We start from the raw sequence: 27,625 nt of genomic DNA, 5'->3' as shown, positions 1-27,625 counted from the left end.
GCGATGGTTATCTAGCTTCTGAGTGAGAACAAGGTGATAATGCCAGCGAAATGAGTGAGTCCTGCGTCCAGCACCGAAAGTTACTCAGCATTTGAGGGAAAACTCTGGAAAACCCCAGCCAGGTAACTTGTCCCAACCAGATTTGAATTTGACCCCTCTCGTTTACGGTCCGACATGCTAACCGTTACTTCACAGCGTAGACTTTTTTATTCTCTTTATTTTCTTTCCTTCGAGTTGCGCCGGAGTTTGAGGGCGAACTTGGGACTGAAAGAAACTTCTGCCAAGTCTTCCTCGTTCATTTCCTCTGTTAAGCCATTGCTCTTTTGTCACATCTTAAACTTACCATCTCTGAATAATGTGTGCAGTTAAAGGATATTTAAGTATCTTTTTTTTCGCTTATTCACCATTCCTTTTATTTTTTCTTTTCTTTACTATATTTTCCCTTCCTTTCTTCATCTAATTTTGTATTTTCTTTACGTTCTCGGTTTCTTCTTTTGTTTACGCCTTCTTTTGAATTGCTTCGTGTGTTCCGTTCTCCTTCTGTTCTATTTCTTTGTCTTTCATATTTTTCATTCATTCATTTCTCAACTTTTTCCCTATCTTTCTTTTCTCTTCCCTTCCGTCCCCACGTTATCCTGTGTGCGGGTGGTGGGTGTGTGTTTGTTGACAAGCTAATTCAGGGCGCAGGTCCGCTCGGACGCCGGCGTCGCGTCTTGCAGAGCGTCTTGATGGCCGATGGACGCCGGCGAGACAGGTACAAGTGGCTGTGCAGTGTGAGTGCGGGAGTGCATGAGGAAAACGGGGGGCAGGTGCGCGGCTCGTAAAAGTTGTCGCAGTGACCCTATCGACCGGCCGGCCGGCACAGGGTGCCCACCCTGCGGAACACCCGGTCGCTACTCATCCGCAGGCCGACCACGCGCCTTATCAGTCCATTGTTTTGACTTATGGCGGGCATGGCACGTGCGCGCAGGTGGCTCGATCGGTTCTACTGTTTTATTGCCTCGCGTATAGGGGGCGTGCAGGTGAGTGCTGCTGCTGAGATTGAGTGCGGCGCATCTTGCAGTGCAGATAAGACGTCGCGGAGTTCGGAAATCCGCTCCCTCTGTATCTTCCTTCATTCCTTCTTTTTCATTTTCTCGTCTTTTCTTTCTGCATTAATTTGTCTTCGTCCTTTCCTCGCTTTTCTTCTTCAGTCTCTTTTGTTCATTAGTTTCAGTCATGTCTTCATTTTGTTCTTTTAGTTCTCATTTTTCTTTCTGCTTTATTGCTTTCCTTTCAGTTTTTCGTTATTTCTTCCATCTTTGTTTTTCTTCTGAATTGCATTATTTTTTCGTTTTGTTCATGCTTTTCTTTCTTGTTTTTTTGCCCAGCTTTAATTAATTTTATGTATATTTTTATTAGTTTTATTTTCTTTCACTATTAGTAATATGTTTCTTCTTTCTCCTTTTATATTTAGCCTTTTCTTTTTTCTTTCATCTTATATTAAACGGAAAAACAATGAAGTATAAAACAATGCATATTTTCTGTAAACTCAAAGTATGTTGCAAGTTATACTCGTACATAGTAATAGGTAGCATTCAAAAGCGTATCAAACAGTTTAATGACTGTCAACACTGGGGCATAAAACATGCTGATATCAGGCGTTTCATTAACATTGGGCTGTTAGCATATTGATATCAAAGACGCGGTTCCGTGAGTCAGTATGCAGTCACGAAGAATCTGATCGTAGCGTAATATTGTTGTGTAGCGAAAACCGTGATTATAATACGTGCATGATAAATACTTGTCATGCTGCGAAAGTAAATCGTGAGATCTTCATGGAAATTCACGTTCCCAGTGTCCGATGCCGAATAGTTTTAGCTTATATCCAACTAAATATGTTTTATAAATGCATTAATTATTCACATCCCAACCTAATATAGTAAAAATAAAAATATGTTTCTTTGCCTGTCAGATTATGTGCAGCTTTTCCACTGCGGATATTGATACTTTGATCACTTTCTTGAAAATGATTTTATTTCGTATTCAAATTTTACAAAACAGGATTTGCTTAAGAACTATAAAGGCTTTCTTGTGAAATAGACTGAAATAATATCTAAGATGTAATACTAGTTGATGAAAAAGTCGTAAGGCTAAAAGAACGGCACAGGGCTTCCCATTGGCTGTTTGTCTTTGGTATATTTTAGCACCCAAGTATAAAAGTCATCCACAAAGTTATTTCACCTCGCGCCCTTTTCTTCTGTAAACCCTTTTCACTATTTAGTAAGTTATTGCATATGTGCTTATGAGTGTGCGTGTGATTGCCACTTGCACATGTTACCTTACTCATTGGAACGACAAGAAGTTTGGTGGGATTTCGTTCGATTCGTGATGTAAAAGCCTTGTGGCTTCTTTCTACATTAATTTATTCTAATGTGAAGAAGTTAAGGGCGAGGGGAAAATTCAACACAAGCGTTTGTTTTACGTGACTACCATTAGGTCAAACAATAGAATGTGAACTTTCCACGCTGGAGGCCCGAATAAATTCTTACAGGTATAAGATCAAATTAAGGTTCGCAGACAGCGTTGAAGCGTTTTCTGTCTGAGATCTTACCGTTTTCTTGCTATGTTTTTACCATTTGTCCATAGTTCATAATCATCTTTATCATCGGTGCATAGAAAATAAGATCTTCCTCAGAACATCAACTGCATGGTATTCATTAGTCGAACGATGTACAGAGCAAGTAGCCAATGGTATTTTTAATAGACGCCGACGCATGGTTATTTGGATGTATTGCCATACAGATACAGAATCATTAAAATACATATCTGCCGCCCATAACTCATATGCGTTCGGGGAAAGACACTGCACTGGCTTGTAGTTCAGTTACAAGTTCTTCCCTACTTTACACCCCTTGACATTGGAGTCCGTAATCTAAGGATCGTGCAAGAAGACACTGGCATGCATGCAGTAGTCGGAACAGAGTTCTTTCTCCATTTCTTTATTTTACTCTTTTCTTTTTCATGTCTCATTTTTCCATTTCCTGATTTCCCTAATTCTTCTTTTTTTTTCATTTCTCCTTTCATGCTTCATTTCATGATTTCTCTTCTCGTTTTTCATGTTTCCCTTCTTTCCCAATTCTTTGATTCACCTATATCTTCTTTTCTTTTTTCATTTTTGCTTTCTTTCTACGTTTCCTGATTTGTCTATTTCTTTTCGTTTTTCGTGTTTTCCTTCTTCCTCTATTTATCGATTTATGTACGTATTTTCTGTTTGGCGTTTCCTTTCTCCATTTCTTGATAGCTGTACTGTATTTCTTTTCTCTTCATTTTTACTTTCTTTCTTCATTTCCTGATTTTTGTATTTATATATTTTTCATTTTTCCTTTCCTCCGACATTTCTTGATTTCTTTAATTATTCTTTTGTTCTTTATTTTGCCTTTCTTTTTAAATTACTTAATTTTTCTCTTTATGGAGTAATTTAAAAGATGAAGTGTTTCGCACGAATCCGCACATCATTAGAGGAACTCCAGGCTAATATTGAGCATGAAACAAGTATTTCAGTTGATGAGCTTAGACGAGTGACAACATATTCTCGCGATATCAAACTTAAAAGAGTGGAAGAACGACACTTTCAACATCTATTATAAGGTAGGTTTCAAAATTTATTTGTTTCCACCATTGTAGTTTGTATTTTACCGGCTGATACTCGGCTTGTCGCCCGGGAACCAGATTCCATGCTACGGCAGCCGTATATATTAACTTATAGTCGGAAGCACTCATCAGGGACATGTTTCTTTTACGTATTGTAAATACTGTGCACATTAGATGCCTAGTTTTACTTCCATTTTGAGGGCACTCATTATAAAGAATTTACCGGCTTCGGCCACCTCGAACTCGTGAACCTTGGATTAAATGGTAAACATGGTAACCACTAGATCTCCAAAAACTACACATTCGCACACATACAAGAATTTTCATATTTCAGCGGAAGTTTTTGCTCCTATATGTGAGATGATGGCACTACAATTCATACAGCACTGTTTGTATTTAACCAGCATTCTTTCTTGGAGCTCGGTATTTGAGGGTTTAACTGAGTTGTCTACAAGCGATGTCGTTTTGAGAGGTTAAAATTAGTTACTGGCAGATTTTTTGTGCACTGTATTTGATGGCATAAAAGATTAAAGTATGGAATGATTGGATGAATGAGTGTACTTGTGATATTTTAAGCTGAAAATTTGTCTCGATATCGCTACTTCTATCATATTGCGGCTAAGGGGACGAGTTGTGGCACAGAATGTTCTCGAATACTTCAGTTTTCTGCAATACAAGTGTTGCATGTTTATCATATATGATATTCTGATCTACATGGATTTACTTTGCTACTGAAAGTAGTACGTCATTTGTTGATGAATTATAGTGATGGCAGAATCTCTGAAGTGCTTTTTATAAAATTACAGCGCCCGCTTTATTGACTACCAAGTTTCAGGTGCACACACACACACACACACACACACACACAGAGTTAATAAGACAGCTCGATGTCTGAATATTTTGAAGTCATGCAATTGAGAGCTCAGCTATACAAGATAACGAATTTAAAATAATTATTTCCATCATAAATCTTACTTTTCAAAGAGGAAGTAATTGAGTTGAACCCTTGGAGTGGAATGGAATGGAATTGAATTTTCGGGAGGGAGGCACTATGACTCAGCACTGCGATCTTTCACTCTCAAGCTAGGTGCATTGCCAAATCCACACCGGCAGATTACACTAAGGCAATGACAAATTCCAGACCCGACTGGGACTCGAACCCGGACCGACTGCGTGACAGGCTGAAGGTCTGACCACTCAGTCACCGCAGGGGACGAGTTAAAACCTTACGCAGAGTTACAAAATCAGTTTGTTGCTTAGAAGTAACACGTGATAAGCACGCAAGAGTTTGAGTTTCGATACTGATGCTATATCCGTGTGTAAATAGAGCTGATGCGAGTTAGTGCATCTCTAAGGTCCAATTGTATAAAACTCCCTGACTAAAGATCAATTTTGATCGAAGATCGGAAAGTGAACCGAGTTCAGATATTTCTATTGTATAAAACTTTTCTGCGATCAAATTACCTACGTAGGTTCAAATGCAATCGTAAGTTCACGTGAAAAGGACTTGGCAACATCGCATAAACAGGTGAAGTATGTGATGCGCGGGCCATGTTTTACAGGTTTGTTCAGTGTAGCCAATTTAGCGACTTTAACTCTTTTTCGACGACAATTTCTTTTAACTTTTATATTGCTTAAATAGGGATTTAGCGACCTTTTTAGCACCTCATAGCGAAAATTTAATCTTTCTTAGTTGATAATAAGAAATCTAGCGACTTTCCAACTACTTTTTGGCGACTTTCCGCACACTCTGTTGGAGACACTGGTTTGTGTTGTGCATTGCAAATAATGGCGGATAATAAGAAGGTTGATTGTTCTCCAAATTGTTATCATGTTATGGTGTTTGATACTGCTAAACATAATAAAGCTTTGTAAAACGACAATTTTCGTTTAGTAATACAGCTAATTGAAAATTTATGAATGTACCTATCATATCCATGAATAATTAATGGTTGTTATAAACATAATATAATTATAGGTTATGTTATTTGATACTGCTGAACACGATAAAACATAAAATATAAGAATGTTTGTATATTAAGGCAAGAAATTGAAATATATATCTACCATATATATATTAATAATAATGGTTATCCTTTTTGCACAATCTGCCACTCGTATACTTCAAACAGAAAGGAAATAACTGAACTTGGATCATATAACTTAATCGGAGAAATTTCTTCAGTCAAAGTTGACTTTAGTTTAAGACAAATTAATCTCAGATTAGAATTTATACAACACAAAATTCCAAGTTCAGCTAGAACGAGGATCAATTTAACCTCTGATCTAAGATTAAATGGTATATACAATCGGCCCTAAGAATTCTATGATGCTCCAAGGTATTAATTCTACAGCGCTCAATCACTTAAGTACCGATACTGTATATAATTATGGGCCTATATAGTACACATGTTTACATACATACATACATCCATACATACATACATACATACATACGTACATACGGCAAGTATAAGCATGCTTACATAGACACGCACACACACATATACAGGAATGAAGCAAGCAAGTGCACGTTGTTGTTGTGTGGGCAGGTAGCAGTGTGTGTTTATTTTGATAGAATTTGCATGTGCGCGGCCAGCTCAAAACTCAGGAAGCCAGAAAACACTGTGAACCGGCACGTGCGGCCCCGCGGCGCAAAGGACACAATTACGCCGCCGTGTGGGAACGCGCGCACCCCGGCGCGGACACAGCGCGTTTCATACTCATTATGTGTTCTCTTTGTTACAGACAAGGCGGGCTTCCAGTCGCCCTATGGCACCATGGACAATGGCATGGTGAGTACCGCAGCGTTTGATTTGTTTCCTTGACTATCAGATCTAAGACTACTTTTTCCAAATTCATTTTATTGTTTTCTGCCCAACGGCAGGTCTTTCACTGCATACCCACCGTTCTCCAATCTTTCCCATTTACCGCCTTCCTCTTAGTCTTCGCATACGATCCAAGCCCATCTTAATATTGTCTTATCATCTGATATATTCTTCTGTCCCGAACTTTTCTCCCGTTCACCACTCCTTCCAGTGCATCCTTCAGTAGGCAGTTTCTTCTTAGTCGGTGACCCATACAATTCTCTTTCTGATCAGTTTCAGCATTATTCTTTTTCCATCCATTCTTTTTAGCACAAATTCATCTCTATTTTCTCTGTCCATTTCACAGGCTCCATTCTTCTCCATATCCACATTTCAAATGCTTCTAGTCGTTTCTCTTCATTTCGTCGTAATACTTCTGATTCATACAATGCCACTCTCCACACAAAGCACTTCACTAGTATTTTCTTTTTCCCCCAGAGGTCCGCAGAAGATGTTCCCTTTTCTATTAGAAGCTTCCTTTAAGTTGTCATTCGACTCTAGATGCACTACAGTGTGTAGGTTTATTGTGCATGTTAGTTCATTTCAGCTATGTAATCCAATAACCCAATATTCAGTTCAAACCGGTACGGGTCCCTAATTGGAAGATTGGAAGGCTGGTAACCTGTCTTGGTCGTAGGATAATGTACTCGAACGTTTGCAAGCTATGCTTTCATAAGTATGTGAAATATGTTCAGCTCTTCCCATATGGTTCTTATAAAATCTGCAGTCTACGAGGGTTGTTTGAAAAGTTAATAACGTGATATAGAAATTAAACTAGAATTATTCTGAAACAGTATTTATTTCTCAACGTAATGCTCCCTGAGAATCACACGCTTGGTCCACCAGTGCTGCAATGTTGCTACGCCCTCCTTGTACACAGATTCCTCGAGGTCTACAAAAAAGCCTCCTGCTTCTGTGGTAACGTCTTCATTTGACGAAAATTTTTTATCAGCCAAGTGAGTTTTGAACCTTGAGAAAAGAAAAAATTCTGAGGGTGCGAGATCTGATGAGTGGGGAGGTGCGACAACAATTCGAAAACCGTCGTTCGTGTAGTTTAGCGACCGCGATTGCAGAGGTGTGAATAGGTGCATTGTGATAAAAAATACACTTTTTTCTTGGCCATATCTGGCCACTTCTCTCGAATTTTCCCTTTCAGTTGCTGCAGGAGATTTGAATAATATTTCCCGGTTATTGCTCTCTCCTTTGCTAGATAGTCAATCATGATTATCTCCTTAAAATCCCATAACACGGGCGTCATGACTTTCCCAGCTGATTGAACAGCTTTTGCTTTCTTTGGAGGCGGAGAATCACTGTGCTTCCACTGTTCCGTCTGCTGTTTTGTCTCTGCTATGTAGTAGTGGATCCAGTTTCATCAGTGGTTGCAAACCGCCTAAAAAAATCGGGCGTATTTTTCTCGAATCGAGCCAGATAATTCCTCGAAATTTGACATCGGACATGCTTCTGTACCGGAGTTAACAAACGTGGAACTCACCTTGCGGGATGTTGTACATTGATTAAGATGTCTCACCCGTTCAGTTGAGATACGCATAACCTCGCTAATTTCCCACATTTTCAGTCGACAGTCTTTGAATTTTCTCAACGATTTCTTCATATGTTGCTGTTATTGGACGTCCACTGCAGGAGTCGCCTTCCATACATTCTCGACCATGTTTAAATAGCGCCGCCCATTTTTTTCATAGTCGAAAACGCTTGAGCGGATTCTCCCAATGTAGCATCCATGTCTGCTTTAAGTTCTGTTGGACGCATTCTCTATTTTACGAAGTATTTAATGTCAGCACGAAGCTCGATATTTTCATTTTTTACCAATCTGTTCGGCGCACTAACTTCAAAATTAAACTACACAAAATGTAGTCAACAGAAAATGATGTTTTTTCGTGCTTGAATTAATGTAAAATGGCTGCTAATAATGGCGGCATTGTTGACACGTTTTCAGTGCCTTCTGTTAGGCCGCGAACTTTTCAAACGCACCTCGTACATTGCTATTATGCCAATTCAAGCTGCTTGTTTGTATAAATATGCGGTGTAAGAAATTCCATTATTACTGTCTCCTAATGCCTTGTTGTATGATCAGTTCATTTTACTTTTATTCACGGTTCGTTTTTCTTTCCAGGGCATTGTTCCGGTATTATAATTTTTTTTTCTTCGTTAGTCCATATTTTAACTGAACCTTATGAAGAACGTTACGGTACGAATGATATGTGTAGGATTTGGACCGATGTGAGAGGTTTTCACTGATTATTCTTCAATTTATTCGCCATCATGTTAGGTCATTTCCAATGGATTTACGTTCGAATTTTACTTTGGCAACGAACAGAACATAAGTAAGAAATTAGTTTCTCACATTTTTCCTGATATTGACACAAGATATTTGATATAATGCTAATGTAATTTCTTTTGTATGATAATCTCGAATCCGTAAACTTTGTATGCATTCCATTAGAAGTTCGTTTAACACATTACCGATTGTCAACATTTTGTGACAACATGGTACGTCAGAACTGCCGTTATTTTAGTGTTCACTTATTTTCTTTAATTTGCTCAGAGTAGACGTGGAAATACAAAGATCGTAGTATCTTGAGGGACTTAACAGACATTATTATTATTATTATTATTATTATTATTATTATTATTATTATTACATCTTTGAATGCCAGACTCTGCTTCTGTTGATTACGTCAATAAAACTATATACGAAAAATCATTTGTCAAAGCTGGTAGAAACATTTACATTAATTCTTACATTGACGCAATATTATTACATTTTCCTTCGGTTTTTAAGAAGATGAAGTGGGATAATCAGGCTCTTCAGAAACAGGGCAGGACATTAAGACAAATCAAAGACCGAAACGTGCATTTTAGTTCTAGTTATTTCCATTTTTTTAAGGTGAGACGTAAAGATTTGAAATATACTCGTACAACACAGAAAATTTGAATTGAGACGATTTGTAAAAGGAATTTCGAAGATTACAGTGTAATGTAATAAATACAGTAGGCCTAGTACCATATAAAACAGAAGGTACTTTTTATTAAATTATACAATTTATGCACTATTATTATTATTATTATTATTATTATTATTATTATTATTAAAATAGGCCTACAAACTATGAATCGTATGCGTAGACTAAGAGGAAGGCGAAAAAGAGGGAAGGTTGGAGAATGCTAAGTTTGTGGTGCAGAACTTTCCCTGAGTAATAATAATTATTATTGTTATTATTTTCATTATGATCCTAAAAGATGATGGAGCGTAGTGGTCGGCATTTTATACTTTCAGCCGTTCTATAGAGATCGCAGCAAACTTACCTAGCTCATTCTCCTCGTATGCTATAATGGGGGAGGGGGGGCGAAATGTTGAAGTTGCATTTTAATATCTCACGATATGTTGCGTCCACTATAGACGTCAACCAACACTGCCGGTACAGATGAATTAGATGGTGGGGGTTAAGAATTCGCGTTCTACAAGTAGGAAATTTAGGCCTACTACATTTGCCCACCGCTGATTTATTATCATAATACACTGTTCTCTTAAACTGACTGAACATATTGGGAATTTGTCCACGCCTGTGGAGTAACGGTCAGCGCGTCTGGTCACGAAACCAGGTGGCCCGGGTTCGAATCCCGGTCGGGGCAAGTTACCAGCAAATGCTGGGTAACTTTCGGTGCTGGACCCCGGACTCATTTCACCGGCATTATCACCTTCATTTCATTCAGACGCTAAATAATCTAGATGTTGATACAGCGTCGTAAAACAATCCAATAAAATAAAAATAAATATTGGGAATTCAATCAATGGCTTTCTCAAAACACGCTATGAAATGTTTTATATAAAACAATTTTTATCTCGTAAAGGAAGTAGAAACAACCAAAGTTGTATTATACATTTTGGTTTAAAATATTCCAAAGAATAACTCCCTGAAATTAACGACATTACTTACGGTTCATTCTGTGTACATTGAAGTTCACATACAGTATGTCTGTCTCTTGAAGTTGTATATGCACAAATTTGATACCTATACTAAAATTCTGTATATACATTCACTTGTTATATCCACTAAGTTCTTGATATACTGAATTAATATACGTTAGAAAATCTTTATAAGACACTTCATTGTAAAATAGACTGTAAGGGGCTGGAAAATGTGTATCCCCGAAAGTCCAGATTTGGCTTCAATTTGTCTCTCTGTCGCCAGAATAAGGGGTACTCAAATAGAATATCTCTCACTGTTTGAGTCTCCTCGTCACACTTACAAAATAAATAAGACATTTTGTGTTATTTCGATTATGGATTATTTGGACTAGTTTAAAAGTATGAGTTTTTTTGTAGGGTAGTGTAGGGTGAGCTATGAGCATGTTTTAGCATTGATTTAATCATAAAGAGAACAGACATCGATTAATCGCCTAAAAAGAAATTGCGTATTTCACATGTCAAGTGTAGTAACGTGGTTGTACAAATTCAGCTACGCTGCAGCCAGAGTACCTAGGTGTAGGAATTACTCGCAACCCTCTGCAAGGCCGTGCAGTGAAGGAGTGTGTAGTGCTATTTATGCCTTGCACTAAGTTGAATTTAATTTTATTGAAAAACTCAAAATTCTCAGTAGATCGTTGGTAATATTAAAACATTATTTTACAAAATTTACTCGTAATAATCAGATCTACCGGGTGATTGAGGAGGAATAATAAATATGAATGAGTTAATATAATCACCCCGAGACTTCCTAAACATATCGTCAATATTATTTAAGACAATTATTCAAGACATAACATGACCCAGTTTCCTTGCAAGTCAGATGAATTCTCGCTCTCTTGCCGGTAATCTAACCACGAGATGTGTAGTAGAAAACGTCATTACTTGAGCCACAACGTGGGGTTTTGAAAGCGATGATGATGATGATGATGATAATATAATAATAATAATAATAATCATCATCATCATCATCATAATCATAACGCCTAGAAGACAGTGTACACCCTATCCATAAGGAGCGCGTAGCGTGTTCTTTCTTGCAGTGCTCTCAGATGCGTAAGTCATGCGGTTAATGACGTATGCTGCTTACGTCACTCTTCCGTTGTGTCGTCATGGCAACCAGTGGCGGCTCCTGATATTTATTTCGTTTTATTTTTTAACTCCTCTGAGTCTTTTAATTTTTTATATATCTTTTACGATATATATTTTTTTCTGTTTGGTTTTATTTTCTTATTGCGTGTTTTTCTTATGGACGCGTTCGGATGTCAACACTAGGCTAGATCCTTTGAGCCGCAGCTCGGTTGTTCGGGTGGGGCAGGTTGTAAGGTGAAAGCAGTCGTCCGTCGTGGTGCAGCAGGCGATGTAGTGTCTTCAGTTGATGGAGCGTTTGTGCATTAGGACGCGACCCTCTCCCCCCCTCTTTAACTTTCCTTTCTAAGGTTCCGTTTCTTTTTGCTCTCGCTGCTTGTAGTTTATTTGTTTTGTTTGGAACTAGGACCCATTACTGCTCTGCCGGTTGCGGCGTTGTCTGCAAGAAGGGATCAAATCACATCGAATTGTTTAAACCAAATAACCACGTAAGACTTGTAATTCCAGGGAGCTAAAGCTGCATACTTTATTAGCAGCACTATAACAGAATCGTGTTTACAAAAGGCCTGCCCCGTGCTCATTTGATATACCTATCCGATTCCGTCATTACTTTATCGGATTTCGGTTGTTCAGTGTATTTTCAGAACGTAGGCTTTGTAGGTTTTATCAAGTCCATGAGTATCTCTTCATTTCAATTGCATTGTGTGCTTATTATTTGCGCATTGGTTTAGTGTTCTTCTTTATCGTTATGATGATGAATTGGAGAAGATTCCGAAAGCACACTTCGTAGTCTGGTTCAATTCTGAATTGCGCTTCAGATTTTCAGTTTTATGAATTGCGTTTAGGCTCATTGTCACGCGAACTGGACAGGTTATGGCATTAATCTGCTTTCGATCGGGAGTCGAGCCACGTTCCTCTCTGCGAATGGAATTGAGAGGTGCATCGCTGTTGCACGCGAGAGCTATAGTTTTAAAGGAAGGAGTAGACGAAGAAGGAACTAGTAAAAACGAAAGAAAGAAATAAAGTGAGGAAGAAAAAAGTTTTGGAAACGGTAGGGGGAATTAAAAGACGATGGGGGCAGCGGGAAGGGAAACTTTAGTTTAGCAGCTTGGCGATGTTGTTAGAGTCTGTCTGTGCGCTGCTCCGTACAGGGCGATCCGAAATGCGGATTCCGACGTAGCCGCGAGGACTTCTCTAGGTGTGCCCACCTGTTGCACCGCGGGGCGTGGTGCACAGTCGCTGCGTGGTGAAGGATGAGAACACGTCTCCGAGCGTCACAAGTTTCAGTAATGGAAAATGTGTCCATTATCTCATGTAAGACAGTGAGATGATTTGGTAGTGGTGATATTGGAGGGAGAAACTGAAGTACTCGGCGAAATGCATCTCAGAGTTGATTTGTTCATCGCAATGTTACAGAATCTGAACAAAACAGCACTTTTTTTTCTGTGAAAAAAGCAGTTATTTAAAATAATTATAATTAAGCTTCGTAGTTTAATTTAATCCTTTAAGCTGAAGTGGTTAAATTTGTGTATACAGTCTTTCAACAGTTACAATTAACAATGTTACCCGACCAGAGAGAGATGGTGACCATATCTGTTATTATAGTAGTCAAGGAAGCATGTATTTTTTCTTTCGACATCATCGTGATGACTAAGTTACGGGAATCCCGCCGAGTATTTGTCTCGTGTGGCAGGTGAAAATAGTCTAAGAAAAATCTTGACTAGACTAGAATGCCGAAGAAAAAAGGCATCAGTCCAAGGTAATGCTATTAACTTATTGTTATTATTTCATTACATTGAAATAAACCATAAGTTTATAGTAAAACATTCCATTTTTTTTATCTTTTTCATGCAATTTACCTTCACGCCTCGTAAATGCTTGTATCATCTTAGCGATGAGCAACGACATGATTGAACATGGAGTAATTGATAATAGACATTGCAGTAAACAAGGAGTTAATGATGCAAACGTTGCAGTCAACATGTAGTAGCAGAAATAATGTAAAGACACCACAATCAACAAGGTGTTACTATAATGGAATAATCACTGCATTAGAAGTTACCAGTGATGACTAAAGCAAGCATGAAACATAAACATGTAATTAAAAGTACCTTATAAAGAAAATTTACAATCATTTGGTTCGTGTTTGATCATATGCAGGGACTAGGACGGCGGAAAATGGGAGATTGTTGAGCTTGCAGTGAACTACCTGTCCTTGGGAAGAACACTAAGAATGAATGAAATTCCCGGTCGGGGCAAGTTACCTGGTTGAGGTTTTTTTCGGGGTTTTCCCTCAACCCAATATGAGCAAATGCTGGGTAACTTTCGGTGCTGGACTCCGGACTCATTTCACCGGCATTATCACCTTCATCTCATTCAGACGCTAAATAACCTAAGCTGTTGATAAAACGTTGTAAAATAACCTACTAAAAATGAATGAATGGTTGGTACCTTAACTTCGATCGTGACGTTTGTATGACTTGAAATAGCTAGTTTTTAGAATCATTATTAAGCATAGTTTACAGAAATAAAGCATAATGCTTAATTTCATTTGAAAATCCTGTATTTTCATTTAATTTTTTTTTTCTAAAAATACCTCTATAATAATGACAGCAATATTCTGCTCTTCAAACTAAATACTAAACTGAGAATTTTTAACACAAATGTCAAATCCGTGCTTTTATATGGCTGTGAAACCTGGAAAATAACAAACTATTATCAATCAACTACAAGTTTTTATTAATAGATGTTTGAGAAACATATTAAAAATATTCTGGCCGGTCCAGATTCCAACGAAAACCTATGGTTAAAAACTAAACAAAAACCAGTTGAATTTGAAATTCGGCGTAGGAAGTGGGGATGGCTGGGACATACACTTCGCCGACCTCCAGATGACCCCACCAGGAAGGCATTGGATTGGAATCCGCAGGGCAGCAGAGGAATTGGCAGACCCAAGATAACATGGAAACGAACTGTTCTCACAGAAGCAAAAACGATGGGGAAGACATGGAGTGAGATTAAGGCGTTTGCCAGGAATAGAGTCAGATGGAGAAGCTTTCTGAGAGCCCTATGTTCCACCTAGGAATGATGGGAATATTGATTGAAATTAAATACTACGCCAATGGAGTCAGATACCAGTTACTTATAAATTCAGTTTGTTTCTTCCAGTCATCAATTTGTATATAATTAATTCTTTGTTGCTTTAATTGTAGAAATGCAAAAACAACGGCTGTGTGTGCAAATCAAGAATGGAATTTCCGACTGACTATTTTGAGGTGGAAGATGGAAACTTGTCCTGTTCGATTAGTATTTTCATACATTATTTTGCAGTATTAAATGCTTGGTTATATAGCGTCGATTAAATTAGTGACAGCGAGATGGTATTTTGATAACATGAGTAATAAATTCGCCACGAATTACTTAGCATTCACCATATAATTGGAAAACCCTCTGAAAAAACCGTTCAGGTAAATTACCTGAACAGGATTAGAACCCACGGCCGAGCGCAGCCTCGAGCTCGTGTACCTACCGCTAACCCTACGCCACGCCACGCCACGCCGGCCGGTGGCTTGTTCGCTTTGTTCAAAATTCATCAATATAAACATCGATGTGTAAGTACATAATATGTTAATGCCTCAGACACTGCAAAACAATCTGCACCCAACGAAGGTATTGCTATTATATAATAAAGCGTTATTTTATGTAAAGCATTAGTGTATTAAGAACGGCATCAAATATGGTTGTCCTAGTGATGGTGTTACAGATGTTACAATAAACAATTTCATTATACAGTATTGTTTAGTCAACTATCCGAAAACAGGTCTGAACCTCACAGGTGATATAAATAAGACACCACTTATGAGGCAGCTAAACCAGGAGATTATGGGGTAGGATAGCAAGTTTCTTTTCCCCCTCTAGTGCATAATCGCTGACTAGCTACATTATTATACTGATCAGTAGGGCTCGAAAGTTGATGACTTAAAAATACAGAAAAATGACCTTAAATTTATAAAAAAAAAAATATGTATATACTAAAATAAAAAAAAATTACCAAGATTTTAATACATTGTGTTCTACCAAATGGTAGGTCTCTCATTGCAAACCTCGCATTCTTCAATCTTTCCCATTTTCTGCCTTTCAAGGGCAGGTCTTTCACTGCAAACCCAGCATTCTCCAGTCGTTTCTGTTTTCTGCCTTCCTCCTAGTCGTCGCATATGATCCATATACTCGTATCTTAATGTCGTCTATCATATTATAATATCTTCTTCTGCTCCGAACTCTTCTCCCGTTCACCATTTTTTTCAACAATAATAATAATAATAATAATAATAATAATAATAATAGTAATAGTAATAGTAATAATAATGATAGGCCTAATGTCTACTTCAGTTTTTGTGTGTGTGCTGTATTTTGTAAATTTGTAGTGTTTTTTTATCTAATTTTAATCCTGGTTGAGTGTTAGACAAGGCCGTATGGCCTTAGCTCTGTCAAATTGAATAAACCATTATTATTATTATTATTATTATTATTATTATTATTATTATTATTATTATTCAATGTCTCCGAAATCACGCCAGTGTACCTTTAAATATTAGAAGGAACTGAAATTCCCAGACATAGCCTACCTCTTAGTTCAGCATTGCAGTAAAGAGCCATCGCCATTCTAGGGTCTCGGTTTTGAAGGATCGACGGTCTTGCGAGATACAATATGCTGACTGCGGGCACTGCGGCTGCAGTATTTGTTCTGTTGTATTGAATTGGGAGAAGCACGTAACACACATGATCAGGAGTCAAGGTTAATGCAACTATAAGGAATTATTCCTGTATTACGCAATCGAATTGCGTAAGCAATCCGCAGTAGGTTCTCGAATATAAACTAAGATTACACCGTAAAAAACAGTCCGTTCAAAAGCAGAAAATGGCAAAAATGTAACAAAAAAGTAGAACATTTCCTAAAAAGTTACGAATAGACAAAACAATAAGTTACCGAAAAAAAGCAAAATAAAAGTGGACTATAGTGGTACGTGTTGAAGTGCATCTTGCATTGTCTGTGTTGTCTCAGAAAAAAGATGATATTTCAGCAACTTACGAGCCTTAGTAATCAGACTTCAGATGTATAATAGTGACTGTAATTAGGCCTATTACAGTAATCAAGAAATTACTAATAATGATTATAATCGTTATTACAATGAATAATGAGTAACTTAGGCCTAATTAGTAATGGTACAGATACTACAACCAACAAGAATTGATTAATGATGATTATCATCATCATCATCTTTCTCACAAATATTGGGCCTTTTGGGCTGTTACTATCTCAACGGGGAATTTTCCTTCCAACTTTTTCTTGGTCGACCTAGTGATCTTTTGCCAACTGGTTTGTAGGAGTACATTTCCTTTGGTAGTAATGGTGATTCAGACCCGAAAATGGAAGTGTGTCAATAACAAACGTATTGATGTAACTACAACAATTATAAGTGATGGCTATAGACAGGAAAATAAAAATTAAAATCCACTAAAATGACAATAGAGACACTACAATCAGCAAAACATGATTGACTGGACATCAAATCGAACACTAAGAGTTATATGCGAACACCTTTAACCAGCAGTATCGGTTATCGTGCATTATAAGCTCTATGTTCGGTTCAAGTTTGTCGAGTATGGCCAAGTTCGATATTCGCCGATGTTCGTTTTGCAGGAGGAGGCCTGTCGTGTTTGTTTCACCTTGTAATAAAAATATTCGCTGTCCTTCACATCCACCTCTTCATGTTTTAACCGCTTAAGGGTTTTAGCACATCTTTCGATTCGTTTTTCATGTGAAATAAGACGAAGTTTGTAAAGTCTTGGCTGCCTCTCTCATGTTCGAACGATGCAGACACTAGTATCGGTATCGGTACTGAACATTAAATCACCAGCACAATATAAGTACCTGAGACAACAACTATGAATAATAAATAGTTTCGTATCGAAGCCTCAGAACACGATATGAGCATCCCAAACAACAAATAGTAACAGGTTTTTGTATCGGAACTGAAAATACATCAGACGCAGTATGATGATATGGAAACCTGATCAGATAGACAGCACAATGATAGGAATACTTGAAACAATAAACAGCAACTGTGTTATGTATTCGAATTAAAAATATAACATGATTTGGAAATCAGGTCAAACAAGACAATGTTAGGAACACTTGAAATAACAGACTGTGTCATATCGGAACGAAAAATAGCATGATGATTTAGAAACCTAATCAAACAAAAACATAATGTAATATAGGTATTATAATATAAATTTATTGAGTTCTTTTATACAAAATGTAATAATTCATAATTAGCTCAGTCCCGAAAAAGCCAAAGCTTGTGCTTGGAAGCGTTCTTGGAAAGATAAAAGTAAAATCATATACATTAAGCAGATTGAGATAATATGTAATATAAAACAGCGTATATTGCAAAATGAAATATATTAATTATAATATAAATACGCAGGAAGTATTCTTAGTCCATTTTTCTGTTGGATAAAAGTTTGCAAAAATAATTCGTAAATTCGTATACCTTTTTTAAACCCAAAATTATTCATTGATAGGAGCATTCCAAACCAAAGAGCAGTAATTGTGTCATATCAGAAGTGAGGAATAAATCGCATACACCATCGTGATATCGAACAATTGGTCCACCAAACACAACGACAGGAATATCTGAACCAACATTGTGTAGTATCGGAACAAATCACGCAGCGTAATGATACGAACAGCTGAACCAACAAAATAATATGCAACACAAAAGGCAGCATCCGAACCAGCGGAGCAGACACAGATTCAGGATAACCAATAACTGAATCGACAAACAGTAACTGTATCATGTATAAAAATTAACATCATATAAGATACGCCACAACGATAACAGACGTCTATCCCAACAAACATACAACACAATGACTGGAACATCCGAACCAACAAAGAACTATGATATATCGGAACTGAGCAACAAATAAAACAAACAGATGATAATGAACAGCTAAACCATAGGAAACACATTGCAGATCAGATATAGCATAATGATAAGTGATAACTAGACTTCGGTGAATTGCCACACGCAGCATGCAATCAGGTTGCCGATGTACGGTAGTATAGAAGAGGTGAGCGACCGCCCGGTCTCGTAGTATAAGCAGTTCATGTTAAGAGTTGTGACCGGTCCAAATAGATAGAGCAGCTACAGCTAATGTATACCTATGTAAGCACTTGTTTTTGCATTACTGTGGTTGAAACAGTCAAAGCTTAACATTTGTTCAGTGCAGACAAAAATTCAATCAAACATGCCACAATGAGAGTGTTGCTGTTCCAAATAATATTTTCTCCTGGAATACCCTTACCCCCGCAGCCAGTCTTGACCCGTTGGAAAACGTGGTTGGATGCTGTTAATTATTATGCAGAATATTACGGCAAAATAATAGAGGTAATTGATGCATTGGATAGCGCAGACAGTTCCGCTGTTGCAGCTGTAAAATCGTTGTCTTCTGAACAGCTATTGGAAGATATTCTGTTCATTGAGTCTAATTTTAAAATCGTGTCCAAAAGCATCATCCTATTAGAATCGCCTAAACTACAACTCTCAGAAGCCCTTAATATAGTGTATAAAGTATCACAAACCGTTATCCAAAATAACAATTAACTAATTTCAGAAAAAGTGAAATGTAAGTTGAGAAACATTATTGCTAAAAATTCTGCCTATTTACAAATTCGTATTATAAATGATGTACTATCAGGTCACGACAAGACGTCTGAAATTGATGTACTAAAAAGTAGTGACTTTCCGTTCTTCAAATATGCTCCTATTACATCGTGTAATGTTGAACGTACATTTTCCCAATATAAAAACTGTTTGAGTGACCATCGGAGGAGGTTCACTTTGGCAGTCGCTCAAATGTACGTAACTCTTCACTGCAATGGACATATTCAAGGATGATGTGAGTATATTACATTAAATTTTAAGAGTTAATATAGCTCGCTACAAAATAATTGTGTATTTACATGTTTAGACATTTCCTACTTCAATGATCATTCATTATATTTCTTGAATATAGAATACAAGTTTTATTGTAACCGCAGTATACTGCTCAGTGTTTACATCAGAGGCATACTCCGTCCGTCGCACGTCCCTTTCTCATACAGTCTATACCGCGTGCGCAGTAAACCTTACGATTCTCGTGGCAATTCCACGAAGTCTAGTGATAACGAACAGTTGAACCAACAAACAACGAAGTGATGACTTCAGCATCTGAACCAACAAATCCGACACAGCTTAACGGTAACAAGCAGTTGAAACAACAGATCATACAATGCAACAACACCCTAATGAGCATATCAGATAGCATTATACAGTAGTTTAACGAACAGCTGGACGAACAAACAATACGACAGCAAAACCCGAACCAACAAATCAGACTCAGCATAATGGCAACAAAAGTTGAATCAACGAATATAATTACTCAAAACATACAGTATAATTATAATATTAACGGTAGTTTGACATAATGCAATGACAGCATTAGAGCCAACAAATTAGACAGGATAATGGTAGCGGATAGCTGAAGCAATAAAACACAACACAATGGCTACAGCACCCAAACAAACAAACCAGCGTAATAGTAACGAACCAACAAACACAACAGAATGACAGCAGCACCCGAACAAACAAATCAAATTGACACGGCACAATATTAACGGATAGTTGAACAACAAACACAACACAGTGACAACACTCAAAACAACAAATCTGCCAGCATGGAATGGAACGGAATGGAATTTACGGAGGGGGCACTATGACCCAGCACTACGACCTGTTACGATCTATTGCGCTAACCCTCAAGCTAGACGAATTCCCAAACCCAACCGGCTGACTACACTAAGGTTCGCTGCGTACCCAGCTTTCGAGCAGGCAAGCAACCCTCCTCGTCTCTAGCCAGCCTCATACGTGCGTATGGAATGATGACGAAATGGAGAAATGGTGACGGAATGATTTAGATCCCAAATATGAGGAAAAACGAGAAAACCCCAACTGCGATCTTGTCTGCCACAAGCGTCACTATGAAAAATCCCAGACCTGACCGGGACTCGAACTCGGGTCACCTGCGAGACAGGCTGGAGGTCTGACCACTCAGCCATCTCAGGGGTAATCGGTCAGAATAATAGTAACGGATAGTTAAATCAGCGAACATATTTTATAACGTCCGAAGCAACAAATTGGTCGTAGAATAATAACGAACAACCGACAAACAACGCAGTGACTCCAACACCGGAATCAACCAATCAGATAGTAAGGAATAGCTGAATCAAGAAGCTATGACAGCAACACCCGAGCCAACAACTGAGACACGCCATGTCAGCGGATACTTCAACCGACAAACAACACAGTAACACCCGAATTCACAAATGTTAACGAATAATTTATCCAACAAACACAACACACTGACAACATCTACAGCAACAAACTACATATTGACTGTAACATTCGCATCAACCAGACACAGCGTAATGATAACGAATAACTTAACCAACAAACAAATTCCAGTAGCACCTGAACCAGCAAATCAGATTATAATGTTAACTGATAGTTGAACTAATAAACACAACACAGTGACAATACCGGATCCGACAAATCAGACACAGAATAATAATAATAATAATAATAATAACAACAAACAAGTGAACCAAAAACACAAGGACTGCAACACCCGAACTAACAAATCAGACACAGCATAGTGGCAACTATCAGTTGAATCAAACAACAGGAAGACAGCAACATACGAACCAACAAATTAGACACGTAATGTTAACGGATAGTGGAACCAACAAACACAATACATTAACACCCGAGTCAAATAGGTACAGAATAACAAACAACTGAACTAACAGATTCAACACAATGTCAGTACCGGTACCCGAATCTACAGATCAGGCACAGTATATGATAACATACAGTTAAGCAAACTAAACTTACGTAATACGTATTAGGAGCACCCGAAGTAAAAAACGATAACACAACTGTGTAATGTATCGGAACTGAAAATATATTATATTATATTATATTATATTATATTATATTATATTATATTATATTATATTATATTATATTATATTATATTATACGAATACCTTGACAAGCGAAGATGGGAAAACTGATAGTAACTGTGTCATATGTTATCATAAATTAACAAGAAATTAGACACAGCATAATGATACGAACACACTACATAACGATAGGAACATTCGAAACATTAGCCGTACCATGTATCGGAACTGACCTACAGATTAGAATGTAATAATATGAACTTTGTCTTGTTCCTTAAGCCAAGTATTTCATGCGAACATTTCAGCTAAATTTCATTTGGATATTTATATCACTGTTGTTAAATTTTAAGTTTTCCCGGCTTCAGATGAAACTGAATTGATTTATGTTACTATCTGAAAAGTAGAGGTTTACTAACTTTATAAGGCTTGATGTGTCCTTTGTTTTGTGATGATGGGGAGACAAAGAGGCAGGCAAAAAATAGGAAAGATTGGAGAATGCTGGGTTTGCAATGAAATACATTCCTTGGGCAGAAAACTATGAATGAATGTATTATGATTGTCTTGTGTCTTTGGTTTGACCACATGGTCAGATTGTCGCTACTCGTGAATGTTTGATAGTGATTAAAAGTCCTTACTAGAGTGGGACAGATCCAATCCGTTATGATTCGAGATGATTGGTGGAAGTCCAATCCTCACATACGTCTTGGCATACTTTGCTATTACTGAATTCCATAATTGGAAGTTTTTCTTCCTTCCATTGTTCAGAATAGAATTAAAATTCCGATGAGTTGTGGAATTCGTGGCGGAAAAAGACGATGTTGGGACAGGTTTTGTTGAAGTACCGTACTCCAGTTCTTCCTACCATAATTAATTCTATCAGTTTTCCATAAATTAGTAAACATCCAGTTGCAAATGGGAACATCTTCACCGTAATATCCTCCCCTCCCCCAAGAGATCATGTCCATTTTCCATGGTAACTATGCGGCTAACGTTCTGCGAGCAGTTGCTTTAGTAGGCTTCACTGTATGAGTATTTGGGTACGGCATTTTAGAAGACAGTGCAGTAATTGTACATTGAATTTTTGTTCACCCTGTGCTATCTGTAAAATTTCCGGTTGTGATGTATGCGGTGCTTAAGCATAGGTTTGGCGGTGGTCGTTGGGTTGTTTTTCCGTTATCGTACGTCACGGGAGCCTCACTGTGTATCCGTCTAGTCTGCATGGGATTAGATCAGAACTCTGTAATTATCTCGTGTAACCGTAGCATAGTCAGCTGTCAAAGCCACAACGACTCTTGGTTTCCCATACCATTCTCATGTCAGCATTGTTATATTTTTGCTTATGATTTCATCCATCCTGAGTAGTCGTCGCAATCAAATTTGACTGAAAAAGATCTAAAAAATTATTTAATTTGTTTTCTCAAGCTTGCCGCAACACACTATTCTTATAGTCTTACAGGAAATACAGAGGAAATGATTTTCATAAAGGAACAATTTGTCGGCATGCTTGATATCGCAAACGTGGTTTTTTGGCATGCCATTTTCGTATAACTATTTTTTCATTAACTACTGCATGGATTTTGTTCATATTTAATATTAGTCTGGGAGAATGCACATGAAATAGAATAATTACGAATAATGGAAAAAGTACGCTTTGTATCTTGAAGTACTTAGGCAAACGTTGCATAGATCGGCAGTTCACTCTAAATCGGCTCGAACGACATTTTTGATTCTATATTGTGTATGAAATAGTATAAAACGAAACCTATAGGTTATTATGAGTCCCTTAAAATACTTTGTTTGGCCTTATAATATTGTTATCTATGAAGCTCACCACAACTCTAAAACAACATTTTGGTCTTAAAATACATGCATTATTTACAAACATTAACAATTTACAAGATAGAGCAAGAAATGGGATGTTTCACATTTTCATTAAATCGCAGGACCTACATGCCACTTCATAAACTTTTTTAATCGTGTAGGGCACGGACCGATTATTTAGTCCTGACAGCTCGGCGACGCGAAAGAGGGGAAGTAATAGGAGTAGTGGGGAGAGCTCCGGAGTAGAGATAAGGGCGAGCGGTCGGTAAAGGAATGCAGTACAGCTTAACTGTACTGGAAGCATACCGCTTTACCGCACGCATGACATCCGATCGCTCCGAAGTCAAGCGAGTGACTAACCCAAACACCCCTTGGCGTAACTAAATGGACTAGCCTGGCCCAGGCGCATATCTCCGGCGACTGTCATGACTAAATAATCGTACTGTAGATATCTTTTTAGCAGCCTTGAAGCTAAAAAGTTACGTTTAGAGAGAAATGTGACATCTCCAATTTCTGTCATATTTGTGAGAGTAGCACTCTAAGCAACATTGAACCCCTCAAGTAGATAAAGATCGTCTGTAGTGGGAATGTTATAACTGCAAAGGCACTCATTGCTAGTGCCTAACTATAGCCATGTTTTTTGTGTGTGGAAATATATCGTGCCATTTCTCTGCTGTTAACCATATTATAATTAGGGACCGGATTTTTAGGTGTTTAGGTTACTGGAATAGGTGAAATAGGTTTTTTAGGTTTTTTTCCAAATTGTGAAAGAGGTCGAAAAAGTTGTTGGATTGTTAAAAATGTACGCTTAAATAATACAACTTTTCTTTCGGTGATAAAGATGGAATCATTTCCAATCCACTGTCCTAATAAATGTAATTTCACTTGTTTTAGCATAGCTTAACAAAACACAAAATATAAAAATTCTTTGTTTTGCAAAGAGATCTCAGAAAACTTCACAGCTCGTACCCGCACACGCAAAATCCTTGAGAAGGTAAATCCTCTGAAGGACGGTCCGCTATACAAAGAAAGACCCTGTTAACCATTTTATTCAAAACAACAAAAGACTGAATGGGTAAAGACCGCAGATTGTGTCGCTTTCTCCAATGCAGAAGAGAATAAAAATTGTAAGATGTATTGAAATTTATTTATATAAAACGCAGTAAATATAGAAAAGTACATATGAATTATGATTTAGATTTTTATAGTTCTTAAGATCTATCTTAGGCTTTTTTAGATTCAACAGAATTTACATTATATGATTCTTATAACTATGATTCGGAAAATTATCTAAGAAATTATGAGTTTAAAAGTAAGAAAAAATAGGTAAAAAACCTATAAATCCAGTCCCTACATATAATACTTGGACGATTGTATTTTGCAAACAACAAGTCTATGCATACAAAGGTAAATTGTAGTAACTTTCAATAGCAAGAGTACATTATGTGACATACTAACAGTTTAATCAATTTTACGCAATGTAATCCGAAACAGGGGAGCGTGAATAAGCTGAATGTAAGTGTTAAAACGGAATCAAACACTGACGACAGTGCTGAATGAACGAAAACTTAATAACAGTGCAATATCAACGAGATAATGTCCCAGTCTAGACTAATAGGGGGAGCCAGAAAAAGAACAGATAATTTTCAATTTTGAAAAAAAAAAAAAAAAAAAACAAACAAATGCTGTTGGCGAGTCACTCTGTTCCCATTTGAGATAAGGAAGGCGACTATCGCAGGCAGATTCTCAGATTGAAGTCACGAAGTGAAGTGTGTTCTGGCGGGCTAAGCAGACGTAGTCAAGCAGAGCTTTTGTTTGAGAGGAGGGTAGAAGGTAGGACAATTAGACATATCTAGTGGAGAATAAGTAAAAAGAGAAACTAGAGACATCTGCGACGGGGGAAAAGAAGTTTTGCCATTAGATAACTTTGCCAAAGGAAAGATTCAGAATTGCGAATAATTTATACGAGAAACCCTAAAATGTTTTATTCCTGTGTAAATGCAAATGACAAAGTATGCTTATTTGAAGATAGTATTTATCATAGATGTGTGATATTTTAACCCTTTCTGACCTAAATTTGTTTTTGTGGGTGAAAAAAAAAAATTTCTTTCCATCTATCTTGTATTTTGATCTAAGAAAAGAAGAAACAAAAAAACAAAACAGTCCTCTTCCTAATAACAACTGACCAAGGAACTGGCGGGCGCTGCATTCTACCGGTAAAGAACGAAACTACTTCTGAGCATACCAAATGGAATCATCAGGCAAATCATATAAGTCGGAGATTGCAGAAATGTTAGTGATTCCAAATGGACTCATTCAAGCTGAAAGGGTCAATCAATCAATCAAACTCCTGTATTTCCTCATGAGGAGCATAGGGCATTCACAAAGTGCCTCCATCGGACCCTATTTGTAGCCAACTTCTTCACTTCGCTCCATGTTTTCCCCTCCCTAGCAATTTCCTCCAAAACTGTTCTCTTCCATGTATTTTTTGACCTTCCTCTTGTTCTACTACCCTGGGGGTTCCAATCCAAAGCCATTCTTTCTACTGCTATATCTTCTTTCCTGATTGTGTGCCCTATCCAATTCCACTTTCGTCTTTTGATTTCTATTGTGATTTCGTTCTGATTTGTTATCTTCCATAGTCCTGAGTTTGTGATTATATTTGGCCATCTATTTTTTAAAATTCTTTGTAAACATCTATTAACAAATGTTTGCAGTTTATTTTGTATAATTGTACTTGTTTTCCATGTCTCACAACCCTATAATAAGACTGATTTCACATTACTGTTAAAGATTTTAATTTTTGTAAATCTAGATATAATATAAGGTTTCCATATTGGGTACAACTGGACAAATGCACTATTTGCATTTTTTATTCGGTTCTTTACATCCTCAAAGGCTCCACCATCCTTGTCAATTATACTACCCAAATATTTAAATCCTGGAAAGGGTGAATAGCTTGTAAGAATCACTGTATCGCTAGTCGAAAGGCCAGAGTGTGGGCTTGCCACCTGGAAGACTGATTCGCATCTGGCGAGTCCTAATAAAATTTGTCGACGAATACATTGAGATAGCTTTTCTACGAATGTAGTGAGGATCATGTAACAGCAGTTCCTGAAAGGCTAATTTGCCCGTTTCTTCAGTGTTGCCAACTAATACCAGATATCACCAAAGAGGGTAAAATCACAATGCTACGTACTGAAGTAATAATAATAATAATAATAATAATAATATAGTGTTAACAATAACAATGTCTTTCTTATTTACCACATCTCATCTTTATGTTGGGGAGGTGTTTCCTAAATGGTTCAATGATTTATTTATGAAATAGTATATTTTCTTCCTGGACTTCTCGCATATTATGCTGGTGATTAGGATTAGTATGATCTAATATTACAATTTATTTTGTCAGGCAACATGAAATTTATTGCTTAGATTAAAGAGTATACGATTCATGAGACCTAACCTAAAAATGTATTTAGGTACTTGCATTTTCATCAGTTTGCTTTACTGTAAACCGTAATCATTCCTGCCAACATAACAATTAGAAAATAACTGCCAGTTGTAGTACTTGTCAGTACCCGAAATTCGAAACGAAGTTGGTAAAAGAAAATTCAACCTGAGAGTTAGAAAATCACTATAATCCACTAGCATATTTAGTAATAGTGGAAAAATGGTTAGGTTTCACCCTTAGGGTATTAAGTAAGCTGATCCGGACTATACTCTCATTGCTCTGTGGTCATTTCACAAATTCTCCAGTTGCTTTCGGCGATCATGCTGTTTACCATTATGGCTGTTGGGTCTGTGATTCGCTAATTCAAACCCGACCATTGGAGGTGGATTTTAAAGGACAACAAAATCCTTAGCATGACTCCTTTCGGGAGAAAAGTAAAGCTGTCTCATGCTTTAGATTTACGACATGTACAAGACAAAATTTGTCGGCTTTTTTATTTGAAAGGGCTATTAAATAAACTACTACTGCTACTGCTACTGCTACTACTACTACTACTACTACTACTACTACTACTACTACTACTACTACTACTACTACTACTACTACTACTACTACTACTACAAATTGTCGGCGCAGAAAGCAACTACCATATTTACTCGCATATTAGAGCCCCCCTTTTCTCCTTTTTTAATGCAAAAAATTAT

General features: G+C 37.4%; 1 protein-coding gene across 11 annotated transcripts in view; it reads left to right on the top strand.

Moving 5' to 3' along the window:
- da (transcription factor daughterless) overlaps positions 1-27,625 on the top strand; it is a 196,742-nt gene that overhangs the window by 56,000 nt on the left and 113,117 nt on the right. For all 11 annotated transcript variants that reach the window (XR_011336154.1, XR_011336153.1, XM_069847459.1 and 8 more), the window contains exon 2: positions 6,382-6,428. Coding sequence is in view for 9 of the 11 variants with exons in the window: in XM_069847459.1 (XP_069703560.1) it covers positions 6,382-6,428 (47 nt within the window). In the remaining 2 variants the exon portion in view is untranslated. The remainder of the gene's footprint in view (positions 1-6,381; positions 6,429-27,625) is intronic.

The sequence above is a fragment of the Periplaneta americana genome, chromosome 15, assembly GCF_040183065.1.
Source record: "Periplaneta americana isolate PAMFEO1 chromosome 15, P.americana_PAMFEO1_priV1, whole genome shotgun sequence".
In the NCBI taxonomy this organism is placed as follows: Eukaryota; Metazoa; Arthropoda; class Insecta; order Blattodea; family Blattidae; genus Periplaneta; species Periplaneta americana.
This window is presented reverse-complemented; position numbering and strand designations above follow the sequence as displayed.